Source organism: Pteronotus mesoamericanus, unplaced genomic scaffold, assembly GCF_021234165.1.
Source record: "Pteronotus mesoamericanus isolate MK-2021 breed Mesoamerican mustached bat unplaced genomic scaffold, CSHL_Meso_final contig_25, whole genome shotgun sequence".
Classification (NCBI taxonomy): Eukaryota; Metazoa; Chordata; class Mammalia; order Chiroptera; family Mormoopidae; genus Pteronotus; species Pteronotus mesoamericanus.
In genome coordinates this window covers 18,997,944-19,017,574 of record NW_026555105.1, presented here as the reverse complement: position 1 = coordinate 19,017,574, position 19,631 = coordinate 18,997,944, and the positions used below count along the sequence as shown (strand labels likewise).

The following is a 19,631-nucleotide window of genomic DNA, read 5'->3' as shown; positions in this document are numbered from 1 at the left end:
CTGTGGGCAAAACACAGGTGGGCTGATGTTGGTCTGCACCACCTGGGAAACTCCAGCGCCAGCACCCCCAGTGGATAGCTACAGACCATGTTGGAATACCACCACCCTGCCCCTACACAGTTATCCTTTGCAGAGGTTGGTGGTAAGTGATCAGAGCCAATCCTTGCAGCTGACGGTCCTGGGTAAATCCCTCCCATTGATTTTCCAACAGCAACCAAGGCTCAACTAGAAGAGGAGAGTGTGCTCAGCCCACATGAAGGGTCACCTCGAGTACCCAGCTTGAGGGATGGGAAGGCTGTGCCAGTGGACCCTACAGGACACCTACTTCATTAGACCGACCACACTACCAAGACCCAGAGTCAAAGCAGCTCCTCCTAATACATAGAAACACAGTGTGGCTGCCAAAGCAAGGAAACAAGAAACATGACCCAAATGAAAGAACAGATCAAAACTCCAGAAAAAGAGCTAAGTGAAATGGAGATTAGTTATTTGTCAGATGCAGAGTTCAAAACACTGGTTTTAAGGATGCTCAAGGAACTTAGTGAAGACCTCAACAGTGTAAGAAAGATCCAGTCAGAATCTAAGTATACACTAATTGAAATGAAAAACAATTAAAAGGGAAATAACGGTGAAGTGTATGAAGCTGAGAATCAAATCAATGATATGGAATATAAGGAAGCAAAAAACAACTAATCAGAACAACAAGAAAAAGAATCCAAAAAAATGAGGATAGGATAAGCAGCCTCTGGGACAACTTCAAGAGGTCCAACGTTCACATAGGCATGCCAGAAGGAGAAGAGAAAGAGCAAGAAATTGGGAATCTATTTGAAAAAATAATGCAAGAAAACTTACCTAATTTGATGAAGGATATAGACATGCAACTCCAGGAAGCACAGAGAGTTCCAAACAAGATGGATGCGAAGAGGCCCACTGCAAGACACATAATTAAAATGCCTAAGGTTTAAGATAAAGAGAGAATCTTAAAAGCTGCAAAAGAAGTTAGTTACCTACAGGGGAGTTCCCATAAGACTGTCAGCTGATTTCTCAAAAGAAACTTTGCAGGCTAGAAGGGACTGGCAAGAAATATTCAAAGTCATGAAAAGCAGGGACCTAGAGCCAAGATTGTTTGTCCCAGCAAAGCTATCATTTGTAACTGAAGGACAGATAAAGAGCTTCCCAGACAAGAAAAAACTAAAGGAGTTCATTATCACCAAACCCTTATTACATGAAATGTTAAAAGAACTTACTTAAGAAAAAGAAGACCAAAACTATGAATAACAAAATGGCAAAAAATACAACTCTATCAACAATTGAATCTATAAAACAAACTTAGCAAACAGGAACAACAGAGACAGAATTATGGATATGGAGAGCATTTTGATGGTTGCTAGATGGGAGGGGATTATGGGGGATTGGGTGAAGAGGTGAGGGGATTAAGAAGTATAAATAGGTGGTTACAGAATAGTCATGGGTATATAAAGTTACAGTATAGGAAATGGAGTAGCCAAAGAACTTACACACATGACCCATGGACATGAACAATGGTGGGGGGATTGCCTGAGGGAGTGGGGGTGCTGGTTGGTAGGGGGGACACGGGGGGGGAATCAGGACAATGTAATAGCATAATCAAGAAAATATAATTTTTTTAAAAACTGAATGTCTCCCTCAGGTCCACACTGTTAGCCAGCAGTCCAGACAGGATTTGAACTAGACATGTAATATCAAATCCTGCTTTCTTGTCCACTACACTGCCGTATCCAAACCTTTTTTTTTTTAATTATATAAATTATTTAACAAATTATATAAATGTGTTAAAAATTCACCATTAGATACAAAAAGGACCCTGTACCCAGGTCATTTGATCCCTATATCATTTGTCAGACAGACAGCCAGGTGTCTGACAGAGTAAGCAGTCACCCATCAAAGGGTTCTATTGGAGAAGGCTGGGGCTTTCATCTCAGCCTGGAATGTCACCATCCCTGCTGTACAAGAAAGAATCTTGAAATCAAGATGCACGAAAGAAAAATGGAAAAGTAAATACCATAGACTTGACTTCTCCTCTTAGTAAACTTAGTAGTTTTCTAAATTATGTATTGTGGTTAAAGTAAAATTATATAATTGTCTAATATTGTCAGTATATATAAGGGAAATATTTAAGACAATCATATTGTAAACCCAGCAGGATAAAGGTAGATAAAAGTTTTTACATTTTAGTATTTTGATTGCAGTGATGATTTACATGAATACAATAAAATGACATAGAAGGGAACTATACACACATTTTACTAGTGTTAGTAACCTAGTTTTGATATTGCACTTTAGCTGTATAAAATGTGACCATCGTGGGAACCTGGGTGTAGGATACATGGGAACTTATCTCTTCTATTTTCACAACTTCCTATGATTATAATTATCTCAATTTTAAAAGAATAAAAATTTTTGTTTGATCACCTATCCACACCCATTGTCTTCTAAGACCACTATAGGTGTTATGTGATCCAGACACTAGATCCCCTAACATTGTGCCTTTTTACATTCTCCTCTCTATAAGGAGCATTTTTCTCAAGGCTGTGTCTTCACTTCTTCAAAGGACATTTCTATAATCCTTCCTTGTCCTCCTAAGTCTGATTCAAACATGTCTTCTCTGTGTACCAGTAGTATCCTGCACATGTGTTCCTCAGTCATATTGCAATGAATAGCTTATCTGTTTTCCCACTAGACCATGGTGTGCCACAAGAATTCTTAAAACATGCAATACCTAACTATTTAGCCAGAGGCACTGACCTCTTTTCCCTTGGATTGTCAAATTAAAAAGTGCTAGTAGCATTTTTTAGTTTTCAGTTGTTGGAGCAAAGTCCTGTAAGAAAGGCTGTTGGTTCCATCCCTCATTGATGTCTATATGGGAGGCAACCAAGAGATGTTTCTCTCCATCTTTTTCCCTCCCTCCCCTTTCTCTTAAAAAAAAAAAAAAAAAAAGAATGACAGCAGTCAACAAAACAGTAAGCGTCTGGTGTGAATGAATCAAAATACCTTTTATTTTTTGGTCAGACTGGCAAAAAATACGTTTTTCAGGGCAGGGTGTACTGTGGAATTTTAGTCATTAGTTTATGTGTGCCATAAGATTAAAAAGGTTGAAAATCGCTGCACTAGATTATGAGTTCCTAGGAAGATAAAAGAATAGTGGCTTATCGTCAGTCTCAGAGAAGATTGCCTTTCATCTACACTACTAATAGCCCTGAGTCAGTTTCACTGGCCTAAGTCACTATTTCTCTGTGCCATACAGTTTATTCATTTCCTCCTTTGTTCATCCTCAAGAAAACTTAGTCATTTGTACACTCTTTCCATACATTTACTTTACTTGTTTTTACTTTTTGAGGCCTAATTGAATTCACTGTAGTAGGAGGGAAAATGTCATTCTCTTACATTTAGTTTTTATTCCTGAATATTGGTACCTTTGGTTGCATTATACAAATGTCATGTACTTGACACAAGTGCTTAAAGTTTAACAGGAATTTTTAGTATGAGGTAAACTATTCAAATATTTTTATTTAACATGGTTAAATTTGATATTCTCTTTTTCCTTAAGGAAAATAATTTTATTTTTACTGAATATTGATATGATATATTTGGAAAATCCAACATAATTTCACATCCAGAAAGAACTGCTGTTGTAATTGTCCTTCCAGTTAAAATACTATGTTTATGTGTGTGTGTTTTATCAAAAAGATTTTTATAAAATAAACTGTTCCTGAGTTTTCATTTGATGTTATAGGCACCTTTCCTCATTAATACCTACAACTTCTGAGGAATGACTGTATTATAATTTTTAATACAGCTCCTCAGTGGTGGACCTATATGTTTGCCATTTCTTATTGTTAAGAAGCAACATGGTACTGATGAATAATTTGTGTGGTACATGTTACATTTTTGAACACTTGATGATATTGTAGAAATCTCAGAAGTGGTAACTGAAGGAAAGTGGGGAAGAAGGAAATTTAGATATGGGGATAGTAGAGAAAAGTAGAGAAGTGGTTCTCAGGGGATCAAGAATTCAGATTAATGCCAAGTTTTTGGGGTTTTTGTTTTGTTTTTTTAACTTGTTTTGTAATTATAATGAGTTTTGGGGAATTGAAATAAAAGTATTTTGTGAACCTTAAGAAAATACAGTATTTTTATTTGTATATTTCCTTTAGCAGAGCAGTTGAGAATCTAGTTTTTAAGTCAGACTTTTGGAAAAAAGAAAAAACAGCAAGTGCTAATAACTTTCCTGGGAATACTAAAATCTACCAGTGGAAGTCTACCTATTTGGAGGTGCTCTGATTTGCCAACAATCCTTCAAGACAGGAGACACGTTTAGGGTTTGTTTGTTTGTTTGTTTGTTTGTTTTTTAACTTTGAATTTAGAAGATTTGGGGAACTGATACTAGGAGGTAGGTAGAACCTATGGAGAAAAGAACTTCTGGAGAAATGCGGCTCTGGTTTGAGCCTTTAAGTTGACATCTTAGACTGATCAGGATCTGTTCAACTGGAAGAATTATAAGTTTGGTTTCCTGTACCTGAGGTGACTTGCAATGAATCCTGCAGTACGCAGGACCTGAGTACCTATCTTCAAGGGTAGTGAGGAAGGCAGTGCACTATTCTGGAATGCAGGCTGCTGAACATAGAAGGAAATTTAGATATGAGGGTAGTAGAGAAAAGAAAATCAAGGAGGCCGAATTTCTTTTATAAAGGAAACAGTTTGATTAACCTTTGATAAGGATCTAAGTTCACAATGGTGTTCTTGGAATTAACCTTTTCTTTATGATTTAAAAGGGATTTTTATGAGGACAGTCTTTAGTTTCAGAGGTTGAACAAGGTTATTTTATTTCTCTTTCCAGAACTCAACAGTAACAATTGAAGAATTCCATTGCAAGCTCCAAGAAGCTACAAACTTTCCTCTTCGTCCTTTTGTGATTCCATTCCTCAAGGTAATTTTTATTGGATAATCACTGAATATAATTTTTTATCTTAACATTTCCTCAAGATCTGCTACAGATCCCTGTTCTGTGATCTAAATTGGGACATCATGCAAATTTTCACATCTTTATTTTAGTTTGGGCTGCTAGAGAAATGTGAGTGCAGTTTGCAGGTGATTCTTATACTTGATGAGAATTGCAAAAGCCTTGAGTTTTGGTGTGTATGCAGACTGCTGGTAACACACAGGAGAAGGTAGAACATAGAGGTGAGTGGGCCAGAGAGGTAGGGGTGGAGTGTAGGTGGGACTCTTCACAGAAGCTGTGGCCAGAGGATGAGGAGTATGTTAACTGAGAGGAGGAAGTCAGACAAAACAGGCCTTTGCAGTTCAGACTTGTACCCTAAGGCAGCTATTTTCAACCTTTTTCATCTCATGGCCCACATAAACTAATGACTAAAATTCTGGGGCACACCAAAAAATACATTTTTTGCCAATCTGACAAAAAAAAAATACACATAGTTTTGGTTCATTCACACCAAATGGCTATTGTTTTGTTGGTGGCTGTCATTTATTTATTTAACAATCTAAGGTGAAAGAGGTCAGTACCACTGACTCAATAGTCAAGTGATGAGTAAGACAGTGTTAGATTTATATGTAATATGCCCCTTTTAAAAATCCTTATTTTGAAATAATTTTATGCTCACAGAAAAGTTACAAAATGCTACAAGAAAATTTCTGTACCCCTCACTCAGATTCTCGAAATATTAATTTTTAACCAATTTGAATTTTTTAATTCATAAATCACGTTTATTCTGTTACAGTTATCTCAGTTTTTACCCGTTTACCCCCCTCCACCCATCCTACTCCCACCCCCCACTCCCACAGTCAACTCCCACTCTGTTGTCCATGTCCATGGGTCATTCATACATGTTCTTTGTCTAGTCCCTCCCCCTTCTTTCCACCATTGTCCTCTTTCCCCATCCCCTCTGGTCACTTTCAGTTTGCTCCATGTTTCCATGCATGTGGTTTATTTTGTTGAATAGAATCCACTAATAGGTGAGATCATATGATATTTGTCTTTCATCAACTGGCTTATTTCACTTAGCTTAATATTCTCCAGTTCTATCCATGTTCTCACAAAAGGTAGGAGTTCCATCGTTCTCTTCCTTCCTTCCTTCCTTCTTTCCTTTCTTCCTTCCTTCCTTCCTTCCTTCCTTCCTTAAATGCAGATTGATTATAAAGTCTCAGCAATTAAACCAACATGACACCAGCACAGAAATAATCAACCAGATCGATGAAATATAATGAGCATTCTAGAGACAAATGTATATGTCTATCTAACAATGTAATATAGGATTAAGTTGATATTTCAAGTCAATGGGAAAAATTGGGCTTATTCAGCAAACAGGGTGCATAGACCACTATTACTTGAAATAAAACAAATATAGAGCGCTATTTCACACGTCATACAAGAAATTTTCAGGTGAGTTAAAAATCAATATGTAGAATCTAAGGAGTTTTAGAAGAAAATAGAACTAACATTTTTCATGACCTGAAGTAAAATATTCAAACCCAGAAGGTATAGAGTAAAATATTGACAATATGACTATATTAAACATTTAACTATATAGTAATATAAATATTTAAAAAAGTTAAAAGACAAGGGATAGAATAGGAAAGTATTTGCAACACATCTAAAACATGGTTAATAGGATTTGGGGGGTTTTTTAGGGAAAAAAGTTCTATAAACCTTTAATCAATAAATGGATAAAGAATACCAAAAACTCATTTAAAGCTTTTTAAAAAAATAGACGTAGGCAAGAAATATACAAAAACAGGTTTAGTTTCAACAAATAATAAAGGAACAATTAAAATAACACCAGTCACAATCAGATTAATACGTATTAAAAAATATTGGTAATATCAAGTGTTGGCATCTGAGAAAGGAACTGGGTATTCATAGACTCTTTTTCTTCATCTTAAAGCAGTCCCTCTGGCATATCTTGCAGTGCTAGTTTGGTGGAGGTGTATTCTTTTAGCCTTCTTTTGTCTGGGAAACTCCTTATTTTGCCTTCCGTTTTAATAGAGACCCTTGCCGGGTAGAGCAGTCTTGGTTGCAGGCCTTTGCTTTTCATGACTTGGAATATTTCTTGCCAGTCCCTTCTGGCTTGCAGTGTTTCTGTTGAGAAGTCAGCTGCTAGCCGTACGGGGGCTCCCTTGTAGGTTACTACCTCTTTCTCCCTTGCTTCCTTTAGGATTCTCTCTCTGTTTGTCTTTGATATTTGCCATTCTAATGATGATGTGTCTTGGAGTGGGTCTCATTGGGTTCCTCTTGAATGGGACCCTCTGTGCTTCCTGGATGTGTGTGACTTTTCCTCTCTTCAAATTAGGGAAGTTTTCCATCATTACTTTTCAAACAGGTTCTCTATCCCTTCCTCATCCTCTTCTCCATCTGGTATCCCTATTATACAGATATTATTACATTTCAGGTTGTCCTGCATGTCCCTCAATGCCTCCCCATTCTTTTTGGGTCTTTTTTCATTTTCTTGCTCTTTCTGGGAGCTTTTTTCTACATTATCCTCCAGCTCGCTGATTCGGTCCCTCAGCTTCATCTAGCCTGCTTTTGATGCCTCCTACTGTGTTCTTCAATTCAGAAATTGTATTCTTCATTTCCTCTTGTCTCTTGTTGATAGTTTATATGTTCTTTTCCATGCCGATACAGTTTGCAGTAAGTTCCTCATAGTTTCCCTGTAGTTTTTTGTAATTCTCTCTGAGCTCACTGAGCTCATTGAGCTTCCTTAGAACCGTTGTTGGGAACTCAATACCTGATAGTTTACTTGCCTCTCTTTCATTTAGTTCTCTTTCTGGGGATTCCTCCTTGCCCTTTGACAAGGGGGTATCTCTTTGTCTTCCCATTATTTGTGAGACTCTTCTCTTTTGCTCCTGATTCTTAAGTTGATCTGTCTTGATTTCCTGACTTTGTGCTGTGAACTTCTATGGTTGGAGACCACTGTTTTTACTTTCTGGATCTGCCTCTGATGATGTCAGATGTCATCCCTGTCTGACCTTAGGCAGTCTGTTGGAGACTTCCAGGAATCTACTGTTTGTGGCTGTCTCCTTCAGCTGTTAATCTGTTCACTCTGCCCTCAGCAGGCCACCTTAGACAGCTCAGGGCAGGGCGGAGTCCCTCCTGGGGGCGGGATTATTGGGTCCTCTCCAGCTGCTGCTCTATGGGGGAAGAGTCCGCACTGGGGTCCCACCGGCTACTCTTTCCATTCTCTCCCCAAAGCCTCCATCCCCAGTCTCTCCTGAAGTGTCGCCAGACCTCTCTGAACCCCCTTACCAAGAGATCTACTATCTGTGGCAGCCACTCTGCACTCAGCAGGCAGCTTAGACAGCACAGTGCGGGGTGAAATCCCACCTGGGGACGGGGCTATTTGGTCCTCTCAGTTTGGGTCCTTTGACGCTGGTGCTGCTCAGGGGGAGTGGTCTCTGCCTCCTGTGAAAAAGTTTCACAGGAGTGAAAGGGAGGAGTGACCTCCTTCCTGTCTCTCCTCAGGTGTCCCACTCCCCCACCCCCACCCCCCGCCTCCCCCCCACTGCAAATAAAAATTTATGTGTTGGCCCTTTAAACGGTTCTTTGCGTCTCCAGCCGCCTGTGTCAGACAGAGAGCAACCCTGCCGCTTTTCGCAGCTGGCTGTTTTCTGTGTACTTTTTGGATTCTGGTGCTGTGGGCTAGAGATCCCCACTTTTGGTTTAGACCCCGCTCCTCTCAGGGGGATCCAACTGGCCGTTTCAGTGTCCTGCTGGTGCTGGCGCCTGTGGGCGCCCACCCGCCTTCCCGGGTCTGTACCGCACTCCTTACCAGTCAGATTGCGCTAAAGCCGATTCTTCTGTCTCCGAGGTTACAAGACTCCTCTCTCACTATTGTTCAGTTGTTTGTTCCAGGTGGTTTCTCCACAATTCAGTTGTAAGTCCATGTTGGTCCTGGGAGGAGGTCAGTGTGACTTCCACTCACTCCTCTGCCATCTTGATTCCAAACTACTAATATTTTATCACATCTACATATATTCCCTTTGTCTGTAGATTTATTTTTTTCCTCTGAAATGTTTGAGAGTAAGCTACAGACATGATACATCAAATTACTTTAGGATAGCCCTGGCTGGTGTGGCTTAGGGGGTTAATTGGGCATCATCCCACAAACCGAAATGTTGCTGGTTTGATTCCCAGTCAGGGCACATGCCTGGATTGTGGGCCACGTCCCTGGTTAGGAGCGTGTGAGAATCAACTGATTGATGTTTCTCTCGCTCTCTTTCTCCCTCCCTTCCCCTCTCTCTAAAAATAAATAAAATTTTAAAAAATTAACAATGTATAATTATCAAATCAGAAAATTAACATTGATAAAACACTATAGACCGTATTCATGTTTCACCAAATGTTCCACTAAAAGTACGAGACGGTTAATTTATAAATGTACCTCAATTTGGATTTTTCTGACACTTCCTCATGATGAGAATTGGGTTATACATTTTAGACAGTAAATAGCAGGTAAGGTATCACTGATGCTGTCAGGAGAAATAGATGTTACTTGGTCTTATAATTTGCTGTTGACTTTGATCACTTGGTAAAGGCTATGTTTCATGCTTTTCCACTGTAAAGTTATTATTTTTTTCTATTAAACAATAATTTTCAAAACAGGTGTCGTTATGACTCACAGAGAAAAAATGAACCTGTATCAAAGATTTTACTTAACTCATTAATCAAGGAAACAGTAAGGTCTTAGAACCAGTTTGAGGGAGAGCCCAAAGAACAGACACATTAATAGATCAGGATTATTGATATGAATGAGCACACAGAGGTATAATTGGCTTTATATATGGTGGGCAAGGGAAGTCAACTGAAACTGTACTAGACATAATTTTATGCAAGTCCATAAACAATTATTTTGCATTGTTATCAATTATCTATAGTTTGCAGAGTTATGCATAGCTTAAAGGCAGTGAAAGACTGTAGTCAGATACTGGTGTACTCTAGACCAGCCAAAGTTTAGGTACCTGTAACCCAAATCCCCAGCCCACAATATGGTTTTATGTAGCCCTGGTGAGAATTAGTTTTATGAGTGAACATTTGTAATTGATTTGATAATAGGGAACACTAACTTCGAACCCCAATTAAGTTGCTTTTTTTAATCCAGCTTCTTGTCAAATGAATTCCATTCTTTTTATTGGCCTGATATTACCAAAAAACTGTACTCAAAATTTTTTTTTATATTTTGCCTTTTGTCAATACAAAATTTGAAAATTTGTTTTCTATCTTGTATATGAGTATCCACATAATATCTTCAATTTTGCCTCTTAACCTACAAAGCCTAAATATATGGCCAATAATTACATCAAGAAGATGGGTCACCCTGCTGAAGGACTATACTGGTTTTAAAAACTCTTTAAATTGGAGCATAGCAGACATACAGGAGAATGTATGGGTGCATGGCCTGTGTTATAGCTGTGTTCTGACAGCATTGAAGCCCCAGCCTTTCAGAGTGGTCTGTGATGCCTTGTTTAGCCTTTAAACAGCTGTGCTAGTTCTTTCTTGGTCTGTTTTCTGTATGTCAGAGCTAGTAGATGATTATTTTCCCCCGAGACGCCGGAATCAGGAAGGATTTGTGAAATTTGTGTCATTAGGAAAGAATTAGCTCTTTTAAAAAAATAATTCATCAAAGGATACATACACATCACAGATGTAAGGATCTGGCATGGTAGTTTTTTCAATTAAGTTTTTACAGTTGCTGCAGATTGAGATTATAGAACAGACTTTAAAAGTGTCTTATATTATCAAGTTCCTTATCTTTTTTTTTAAACAAATACTTTTTTTTAAGATATTATTTATTTTTAGAGAGATGGGAAGGGAGGGAGAAAGAGGGGGAGAGAAACATCAATGTGTGGTTGCATTTCACTTGCACCCATTTCCTGCCCCCCCCCCCCCCCCCGGAGTTGGCCCACAACCCAGGCATGTGCCTTGACTGGGAATCGAACCAGTGACCTTTTTGTTCGCAGGCCAGCACTCAGTCCACACCAACCAGGGCAAATTCCCTATTATTAACTGTATTATTTTGGAAAACAGCATGAAGTAAGTTGTTATGGCAGCTTTTTGGCTAGCATTAGGGTTTTTGTTGATTTATTTCTGCTTTAAAACAGTTGCTAATTATGGTGCCTGATAAATTAACCTTTGGTAAAGGCATAACTGCTTGCATATATTAAAAATCTCCTTTCACTTGCTCGTCTGTTTCCATTGGAATAAAGACTTCTGTAATGGGCTCAGTCTGAATTGATTTTAAACTTGGGGTGAAAATATAATCCTTAATTTTTTTTAAAGATTTTATTTATTTATTTTTAAAGAAGGGAAGGGAGGGAAAAAGAGGAAGAGAAACATCAATCTGTTGTTGCATCTTGCACGCCCCCCACCAGGGACCTGGCCCACAGCCCAGGCATGTGCCCTACACTGGGAATCAAACCGGGAACCCTTTGGTTCACAGGCCGGCGCTCAGTCCACTGAGCCACACAAGCCAGGGCCAAATCTTTATTTTTTTAATGGAGTATGGCAAAAATACATTTATATTTGAAGGAATTAGAGTTCAATTGAAAGAGTATATGGCTTGTTTGGGTTTTTTTTTTAATGACTTGTCCACATTAAAAATTTTCTCAGTTTGAAAAGAAGGAAAAATAATCAGTACATAATTAATTATCTTTTCACAAGAGAGAAAAACATGCCCAGTGAGGATGCCACACCAAGAAATTGATTCTGCCCATGGGTTACCTGTTTATCCTCAGCCTAGTTTCTAAGGCTTCATTCCAGTCATTCCCAATACTTTTTTTTAAAAACTTCATGTTCCAACCAAGCTAGAATAATCACTGTTTCCAGAATTCCATGGCAGTTATCATAAAGAAGTGAAGGGAAGGTTAAGCAGTACTCAGAAAAACCAGGCTTTGCAACAATAGATGGAAGAGTGAATTCCTCCTACTTCCGTGAAGACATGCTAATTTTGTAACTAACCAAAGTCTTCAAAAATATATAAATTTTTAAATTATTATGTTTAACAAACCTTTATTGAGCTTTGTTTGACTCTGTACTAGGTCACAAAAGTAAAGAAAGTGCATTCTCTTCCTTAAGGAGACATATTTTGTGGGGACAAAAGACAAGTCAACCAGTTGTTCATGTTCAGTGTAATAGATGTCACTTTACTCACAGAGGCATATGAAAATCAGAGTGAGAAGGAAAGAAGGGCTTTGGTCCCGTGTCACCGTGTTTGCGAAAGCCTTTTGAGGTGCTGGGCCTTGTTGCATGGGGTCCAACACCGGGAAAACTGCCTTCCAGACCCTGCCTCTTCTTTTCAAGGCCAACCTGCCCCTGCTGCAGCGAGAACTGCTGCACTGCGCTCGAGCCGCCAAGCAGACCCCATCCCAGTACCTGGCTCAGCACGAACACCTTCTGCTCAACACAAGTATCGCATCACCTGCTGACTCTTCTGAGCTGCTCATGGAAGTGCATGGAAATGGCAAGAGGCCCAGTCCAGAAAGGTGAGCCGTGTAGAGCTTGGTTGTCCTTCCTTTTTGGAACCACTCTGAGCTTCCCTTTTGCTTATGAAACAATATGTGATTACTGTGGTTATATTATAGGTATGGATTCAGAATTCTAAGGTTAGTATTGCTCTTTCCCAATAATAGGAAACAGAATAGTTCTCAAATCTATAGGTGTAGCTCCCAAACATAATTATTTTTCAAAAACTTTTCAAATGACTCTGTATGCCTCTGGTGAGAAACTCTGCTCTGGGGCATTCTGTGTGTCCATTGCTCCAGAACCATAAGAAACAATCTGTCCAAGGCACATTTTCTGATATATGAGGGTTTTTTTGGTTTGAAGTTTTTTAAAAAGATTTTGTTTATTATTTATTTTTAGAGAGAGAGGAGGGGAGAAAGAAAGAGGGAGAGAAACATCAATGTGAGAGAGAAACATGGATTGGTTGCAACCGTACGTGCCCCAACCGGGGACCGAACCGCAACCCAGATGTGCCCTGACCAAGACTCAGACCAGCAACCTTTTGCTTTGTGGGACAATGCCCAACCAACTGAGCCACACTGGTCAGAGATGATGTGTGAGGTTTTGTAAAAGTATAACAATTATTGATACTTTCTAATGAATCATTACTCTGAAGACTGAAATTATATTAACTTATTCTGGAAATTTGAGTATGAGTGTCTACCACAATATTTTATAGTTTCTCAAGGAAGCAATATTTTAATAGTGGGAAACTGTAACAATTGAAACTAAATGACTAAAAGCCCTACCATTCACAAGTGTATTAATTATTGAGACTTTTTTCTCCCATGTGGAGAATTGTTTTCAATAACTGACCTCCACAGTATCATGTTCTTGTCACATAAGAAAACACCATCATCTCCTTAATCACTCCATTTGCTTCCTGAAGTTTAGATGTTTCTGCCTTATTGTGAATGAATTTGACTCCTCATTTCATGGTGGAATAAATCGGCAATTTTCATTATCTCTCTGGCCTCTGAAGACCTTTCAGTTCTTGCCTTTTATCAAACCTTTCCTAATGGTCCTCCTGTTTGTGAATGTGTGTAGCACAAAGTAGATGCTCAAAGACATGTTTACATGGACACTTGTTGACAGACTCAGATATGTACTTCCTGTTCTTGCACAGGAGGGAAGAAAACAGTTTTGAAAGAGATACAATTCCTCCTGAGCCTCCTGCCAAGAGAGTGTGTACAATCAGCCCTGCTCCTCGGCATAGTCCTGCCCTCACTGTGCCCCTTATGAATCCTGGGGGCCAGTTTCATCCTACACCTCCACCTCTTCAGCACTACACCTTAGAAGATATTGCAACTTCCCACCTGTATCGCGAACCCAACAAGATGCTAGAACACCGAGAAGTTCGTGATAGACACCACAGTCTTAGTAAGTGACATAAGACTGTTTTTCTTTCTTTCTCTTTTCTTACTTTTTTGTCTATCCTAATCAATGTATAGGAATTTTTTTTTTGTTTTTATATCATTTTGTGAGTCCCATACTATGTTTTGAATCATTGCCTTAGTAGTATGCTTATAGTTGGTATGAATCTGTATGTGTTTACCTGAAAGAATTCTATTTACTGTATTCTTCACACTATCTTCAAATTTAATCTCAATTTCTAATAGGTCTAAATGGAGGCTATCAAGATGAGTTGGTAGACCACCGTTTGACAGAAAGGGAATGGGCTGATGAATGGAAACATCTTGATCATGTAAGAATCTTACAGTATGTAATTTTCCTAACTATTTATTACTTTCTTAATATTACCAAAAGTAATAGTGTGTGTATATTTCAAGTGAACTTAACCAGAGCCACAGTGTCTTTGCAATAAAAATTGATTTATCTACTATTCCCCCAGCTAAAATAGCTAAGAGTAACTCCCAAATCTTTGTGGTGGGTGATCACTTCAAGTCATAACCAAGTAAAGTCATGTAATAGAGGTTTGTAATAGAAGATGTAGGTCCCAGCTTTGCCACATTCTACCATCGTGTGAAGGATAAGTTGCTTCGCCATTTTTGGCGTGAATTTTTATAACTTAAAAAATAATCCATTAAATCCATTCCTTTTTGTTTTAACTCAGCCCTAAAAAAGAATGAAATCTTGCCATCTGCAACAACATTAATGGATTTAGAGGGTGTTATGCTAAGTGAAATAAGTCAGACAAAGACAAATATTGAATGATTTCACTCATGTGGAATCCAAAAAAACAAAAACAAAATAAATGCACAAGCAACAGAAAACAGGAAACAACTCATAGATACAGAGAACAAACTGATGGTTGCCAGAGAAGGGGTTAGGAATAGGGGGTGGGTGGAAAAAGTGAAGGGCGATTAAGAGGTACAAACTTCCAGTTATAAAATAAATGGCATGTGAATGTAATATACAGCATAGGGAATATAGTCAATAATATTGTAAATACCTTGTATGGTATCAGGTGGTTATTAGACATGGTGGTCTCTTTGAAGGTATAATGTGTTGAGTCATTGTTATACACCTGGAACTAATAAAGTATTGTGTGTTGAAATATATTCTCTTTTTTTCACCCTGGCTGGTGTGGCTCAGTGGATTGAGTGCCAGCCTATGAAACAAAAGGTTGCCAGTTCAATACCCAATCAGGGCACATGCCTGGGTTGGTAGCCAGGTCCCCAGTTAGAGGCATGTGAGAGGCAACCGATTGATGTTTCTCTCCCTCTCTTTTTCCTTCCTTTCCCCTCTCTATGAAAATAAATAAATATATACACACACACTTTTTTAATTATAAAAAGAAATGTTGTGTTTGAATTCACAGGAGGGTTGTAATATGTCAGGTGCTTATCACAGCACCTGGTATATAGGAAGTGTTACATAAATGGAACTTCTCCAAAAACAAATGAGAATTGGCATACTAGTCCAGAATGTTAGTCCAAGTTCTCATCCCATTATGAGAGAGGGTTTCCCTTCTCACTAAAAGGGGAAGAGAAGATGTAGTACTTTATTAAAGTGTACGTACAGTAGCTTTCTCTATCTTGAGTGATACTGTCTCTGAACATTATTTATGATTGCAGTTTTAATAAATCCCCAGCTTTATCAGATGTCTTTAGGCAGATATATAGTGTAGTTTCACCATAGTCTTTAAAGGGCCACATTACAGTGAGACTCTGGCTGCTTCAACCTTTAAAAAACCAAAGAAGTGTTATTTTGAAATCTAAACAAAAAATAAATGGGCGTGTGTGTGTACACACATTTATATACACATATATATTTTTTAAAAGAATTGGTAAGAAAGGCTTTAAAGTAGAAACTTATTATTGCTAAATCTGTAAGATACTTAAACCTTCATTCTTTATATATTTTGTTGGCCTGTCCTTGATTTGCCACATTGGTGTTTAAATGTCCTCATCTTGTCACTGCCTAACTTCCTCTTCGATTCAGGCTCTGAACTGCATTATGGAAATGGTAGAAAAAACAAGGCGCTCCATGGCAGTTCTGCGGCGCTGTCAGGAATCTGATCGTGAAGAACTCAACTACTGGAAGAGACGATATAACGAAAACACAGAGATGAGGAAAACTGGGAGCGAACTGGTCTCCAGGCAGCACAGTCCTGGGAGTGCAGATTCTCTCAGCAATGGTAAGAGGGCAAGGCCGACTTGTTATATTTTACTTTAAAGGAAGATGGTGCTAGAACGTGGAGTTTAAAAAAATCTAGATGGTTATGAAGAGTAAATAATAAAATACAAGGTCTGTCCAGAAAGTTTCCAGCTAAGAACTATAAGGAATAGAGACATTTATTGAAGAAGATACAAGAAACATTATACATAGGACAATGATACCTCATTCCCCTTCAAAGTAGGGACCTTGGGACCTCACACAGTTCTAATTGCCATCAGCTACCCCATCATATTTTCCTGAATCTCATTGATGGCCTGAAATCTCTTCCCTTTCAAAGGTGATTAAAGTTTTGGAAAAAGCCAGAAGTCTCAGGGCACCAAATCTGGGCTGTAAAGGGGCTGAGTCATCTGGGTGATTTGATGTTTCACCAGAAAACTCTGCACGACACGTGATGCATGAGCAGACACGTTGTTGTGGTGAAGCTGCCAATCACCAGTTACCCATAGCTGCAGCCTTCTGAATCATCCCAATAGTTTCTGTGGAGGAATGTTTAACCTTAATGCAAAATTTGATGCGGATTTATTGCTGTACTCACTCAGTCATTTCATGTGCTATGGCCAGAGTACACATGCTCACTCAACGACGTCTACCACCCCCACTGACTAGGACAGTGAAGTCATCATTGTTCACCAATGTGCATTCCAGTTCACTCTCCTTGGCTGCCAGGTTACATCGATGTTGCGCAAACTGTTCTCGTTATATCAACAATGGCTGGACTTTTTCCGGACAGACTTCGTATGTCAAGGACTTAGTACCTGACATGTTCAAGAAATAATTGTCTTCCTCTGAAAAATGAGAATATTTTCTATTTTGTTCTGTTTTTAACTATATATGTGCTAAATGATGATCAAAAAGTATTTGGTTATTAAATTCAGCCTGCATGGATGTACTAGGTACTTTCACATACATTACATTTAGTGTATTTTGCTGTCTATAATGTGCACTTTTTTGCCCAAATTTTTGAGGGAAAAATAAGGATGTGCATTAAACATGGGTAGTGTTAAACCATGGGAGCTCATTGTTCACGGCAAAATACGGTATTCCTCACAGTAGCCCTGAACGTGTTTGCATCACTTTTCCCTCATCATTATCCCACTCCCCATCAGGAGAATGCCACTTACCAACCTCTTCTGGGAGGCCTTCTACAAAAAGTTTTAGTATACTAAGCTGGGTTGTCCTGTCTTCCCTTTTCCCAGCCTGAAGCAGCAACTGTTCTCTCAATCCAGGGTATATCCAGGATGACACATCTATTTCCTGCAAAGTGTTCCATCATGTTCACCTAATAACTGAAAAGGTACCATATCCAAATACAGAGATAAATGAGAGGCCATCTGTGATCAGGCTCTTTTCCCTCCCACCCACTTCAGGCTCCTGAGTCTCACCAGGTAGAATGAATCTCTTATGACAGACCTAGCCTGTTCCACAGGAGAGAGCTGTTAACCTCAAAAAGGCTACCAAACAAATTGATGCAAAGACATTGGGATCCCACTCCCCTCCGTCATCCACAAAAGTGAGTCCTGAACCAACATAGATTAACAACACTGTGTGGAGTATCTAGCACAGCAAGACATCAAAGAATACCTACAACAACTAGAAGAAATTTGCCCAAAGTTCACCATCCAAATCACAACCCTTCCATCAGTGAGTCTGCATGAATGTAAAGTAAGATGTATGGTCGTGAGTCATCTCTTCTCCAGACAGGATTGCAGTCCTTGCTTTGCGTTACTTCTTATTCATCTTTCTCACTCTTTGCTTGAAGGTTTAGCTTAGGTTGGCTGTATGTTCCAGTTTGCCTTGCAAAGTCCCAGTTTATATGTGTTATCCTGTCATAATAATTATTAACTCCTTCACTCTCAAATGAGGATAATTGGGATGATAAATTGTCGCTCTAGGATATCTATTTATGCATATTATATGTATTTAATATTTTATTTCATTCTTTTTTAATAGTATTGTTGCAGTGTAGAAGGAAAGCATAATTCATATTCTAAACAAGTGTACTATTTAAAATGTGAACCAAAACCACTCCAAAACTACTTGTTACTGGTCTGTGATAACATGAGACACCTACCCCAGAATGTATCAGGCTCCATTAGCTTCACTATGAGAAGAGTCCTCTAAATTAAGCAGTGTGCTCAGAGATGTAGTTGTTTTGCATTCTGGCATAAGTTCCGTATCTCTTCTTGGACCAAAAAAAAAAAAAAACCATTTTGCAGCCCAGCGCTTTGAGTACACTATTGTACACTGAATAGTGTTTTGAGGTATAACATACAGACAAACCAAGGACTTTGAAATAGCTGGTAATTCATGTTTTGAACGTTTTGAATTTTGCAGAAATCCCTGGTGGACTTTAAGTATTTAGTTTTTAAGTGTTCTGATGATTTGAGAGAAATTGACTAGAGACTGGATGGTATTATTACTTTACCCACTTAATATAATGGAATATAGCCCTAGCTGATGTGACTCAGTGGATTGAGTGCCGGCCTGTGAACCAAAGGGTCGCTGGTTCAATTCCTGATCAGGGCATATGCCTGGGTTGCAGGCCAGGTCCCCAGTTGGGGGCGTGTGAGAGGCATCTGATCAATATCTCCCGCATCACAATGTTTCTGTCCCTCTCTTTCTCCCTCCCTTCCCCTCTCTCTAAAAGTAAATAAATAAAATCTTAAAAAATATATATGGCTGGATACTGATTTTTTTTAATAAAAAAAAGAAAGAATTCAAATCTGAAGGAAAATTACTTTAACTTAGAATTCTGTACTGAACCAAAAGAAGTGTTAGCTTAACAACCTACAATTTTTCAAGAAGTGCACCACCCATTTACCCTTTGCTGTGGTGTCTACTGTTGGGAAGGATATACCCCAATACAGGGAAGTAAACCAGAAGGTGGAAGACATAGCATCAAAGAAACAGGAACTAACTCAAGAAAGAGAGCAGGAAGGAATCCCTAGGACAGTGAGCGAGGGTCCCAAGGAACAGTGGTATAGCAAGCCTAGAAGCTGCCATTTCAGACTGGAATAGCCCAGAAGGTTCCTAGAGATTTCTTCAAGAAAATGAAATTTATAAAAGATTTATACAATAAGAGAGTTTGAGGTTGAATTAGAAATAATTACATAAGAAACTTAGCAAATGAATAAATAAGGCAATTATTAATTCTAAGAAAAAAGTAAAACTTTTTCAAGAAAATGAAAAGATTCATAGAATCTGAACCACAAGAATCAGCTGTGATAAGTATTTGCATTGAATAAAGTAAATGTTGACTACTGCTGTAACAGAATTTGGGGGAATGGAAGGAGAGGGAATTGTGAATGTATCTATGGTGGGTTGGGAGCAGAGGTTAAAAGAATAAAATGCCTACTGAAATGGCTAATCAATAATGCCCAAAACTGAAAAAATCAAGCTGTAGCAATACCAGAAGAATCACCTTTTAAAAAGACACTTTATT

General features: G+C 38.6%; 1 protein-coding gene across 1 annotated transcript in view; it reads left to right on the top strand.

Annotated features, from left to right (window-relative positions):
• CBFA2T2 (CBFA2/RUNX1 partner transcriptional co-repressor 2) overlaps positions 1 to 19,631 on the top strand; it is a 141,028-nt gene that overhangs the window by 109,956 nt on the left and 11,441 nt on the right. Inside the window, exons 4-8 of the mRNA XM_054573879.1 lie at positions 4,877 to 4,966; positions 12,347 to 12,528; positions 13,674 to 13,927; positions 14,167 to 14,252; positions 15,953 to 16,148. Coding sequence (XP_054429854.1) covers positions 4,877 to 4,966; positions 12,347 to 12,528; positions 13,674 to 13,927; positions 14,167 to 14,252; positions 15,953 to 16,148 — 808 coding nt within the window. The remainder of the gene's footprint in view (positions 1 to 4,876; positions 4,967 to 12,346; positions 12,529 to 13,673; positions 13,928 to 14,166; positions 14,253 to 15,952; positions 16,149 to 19,631) is intronic.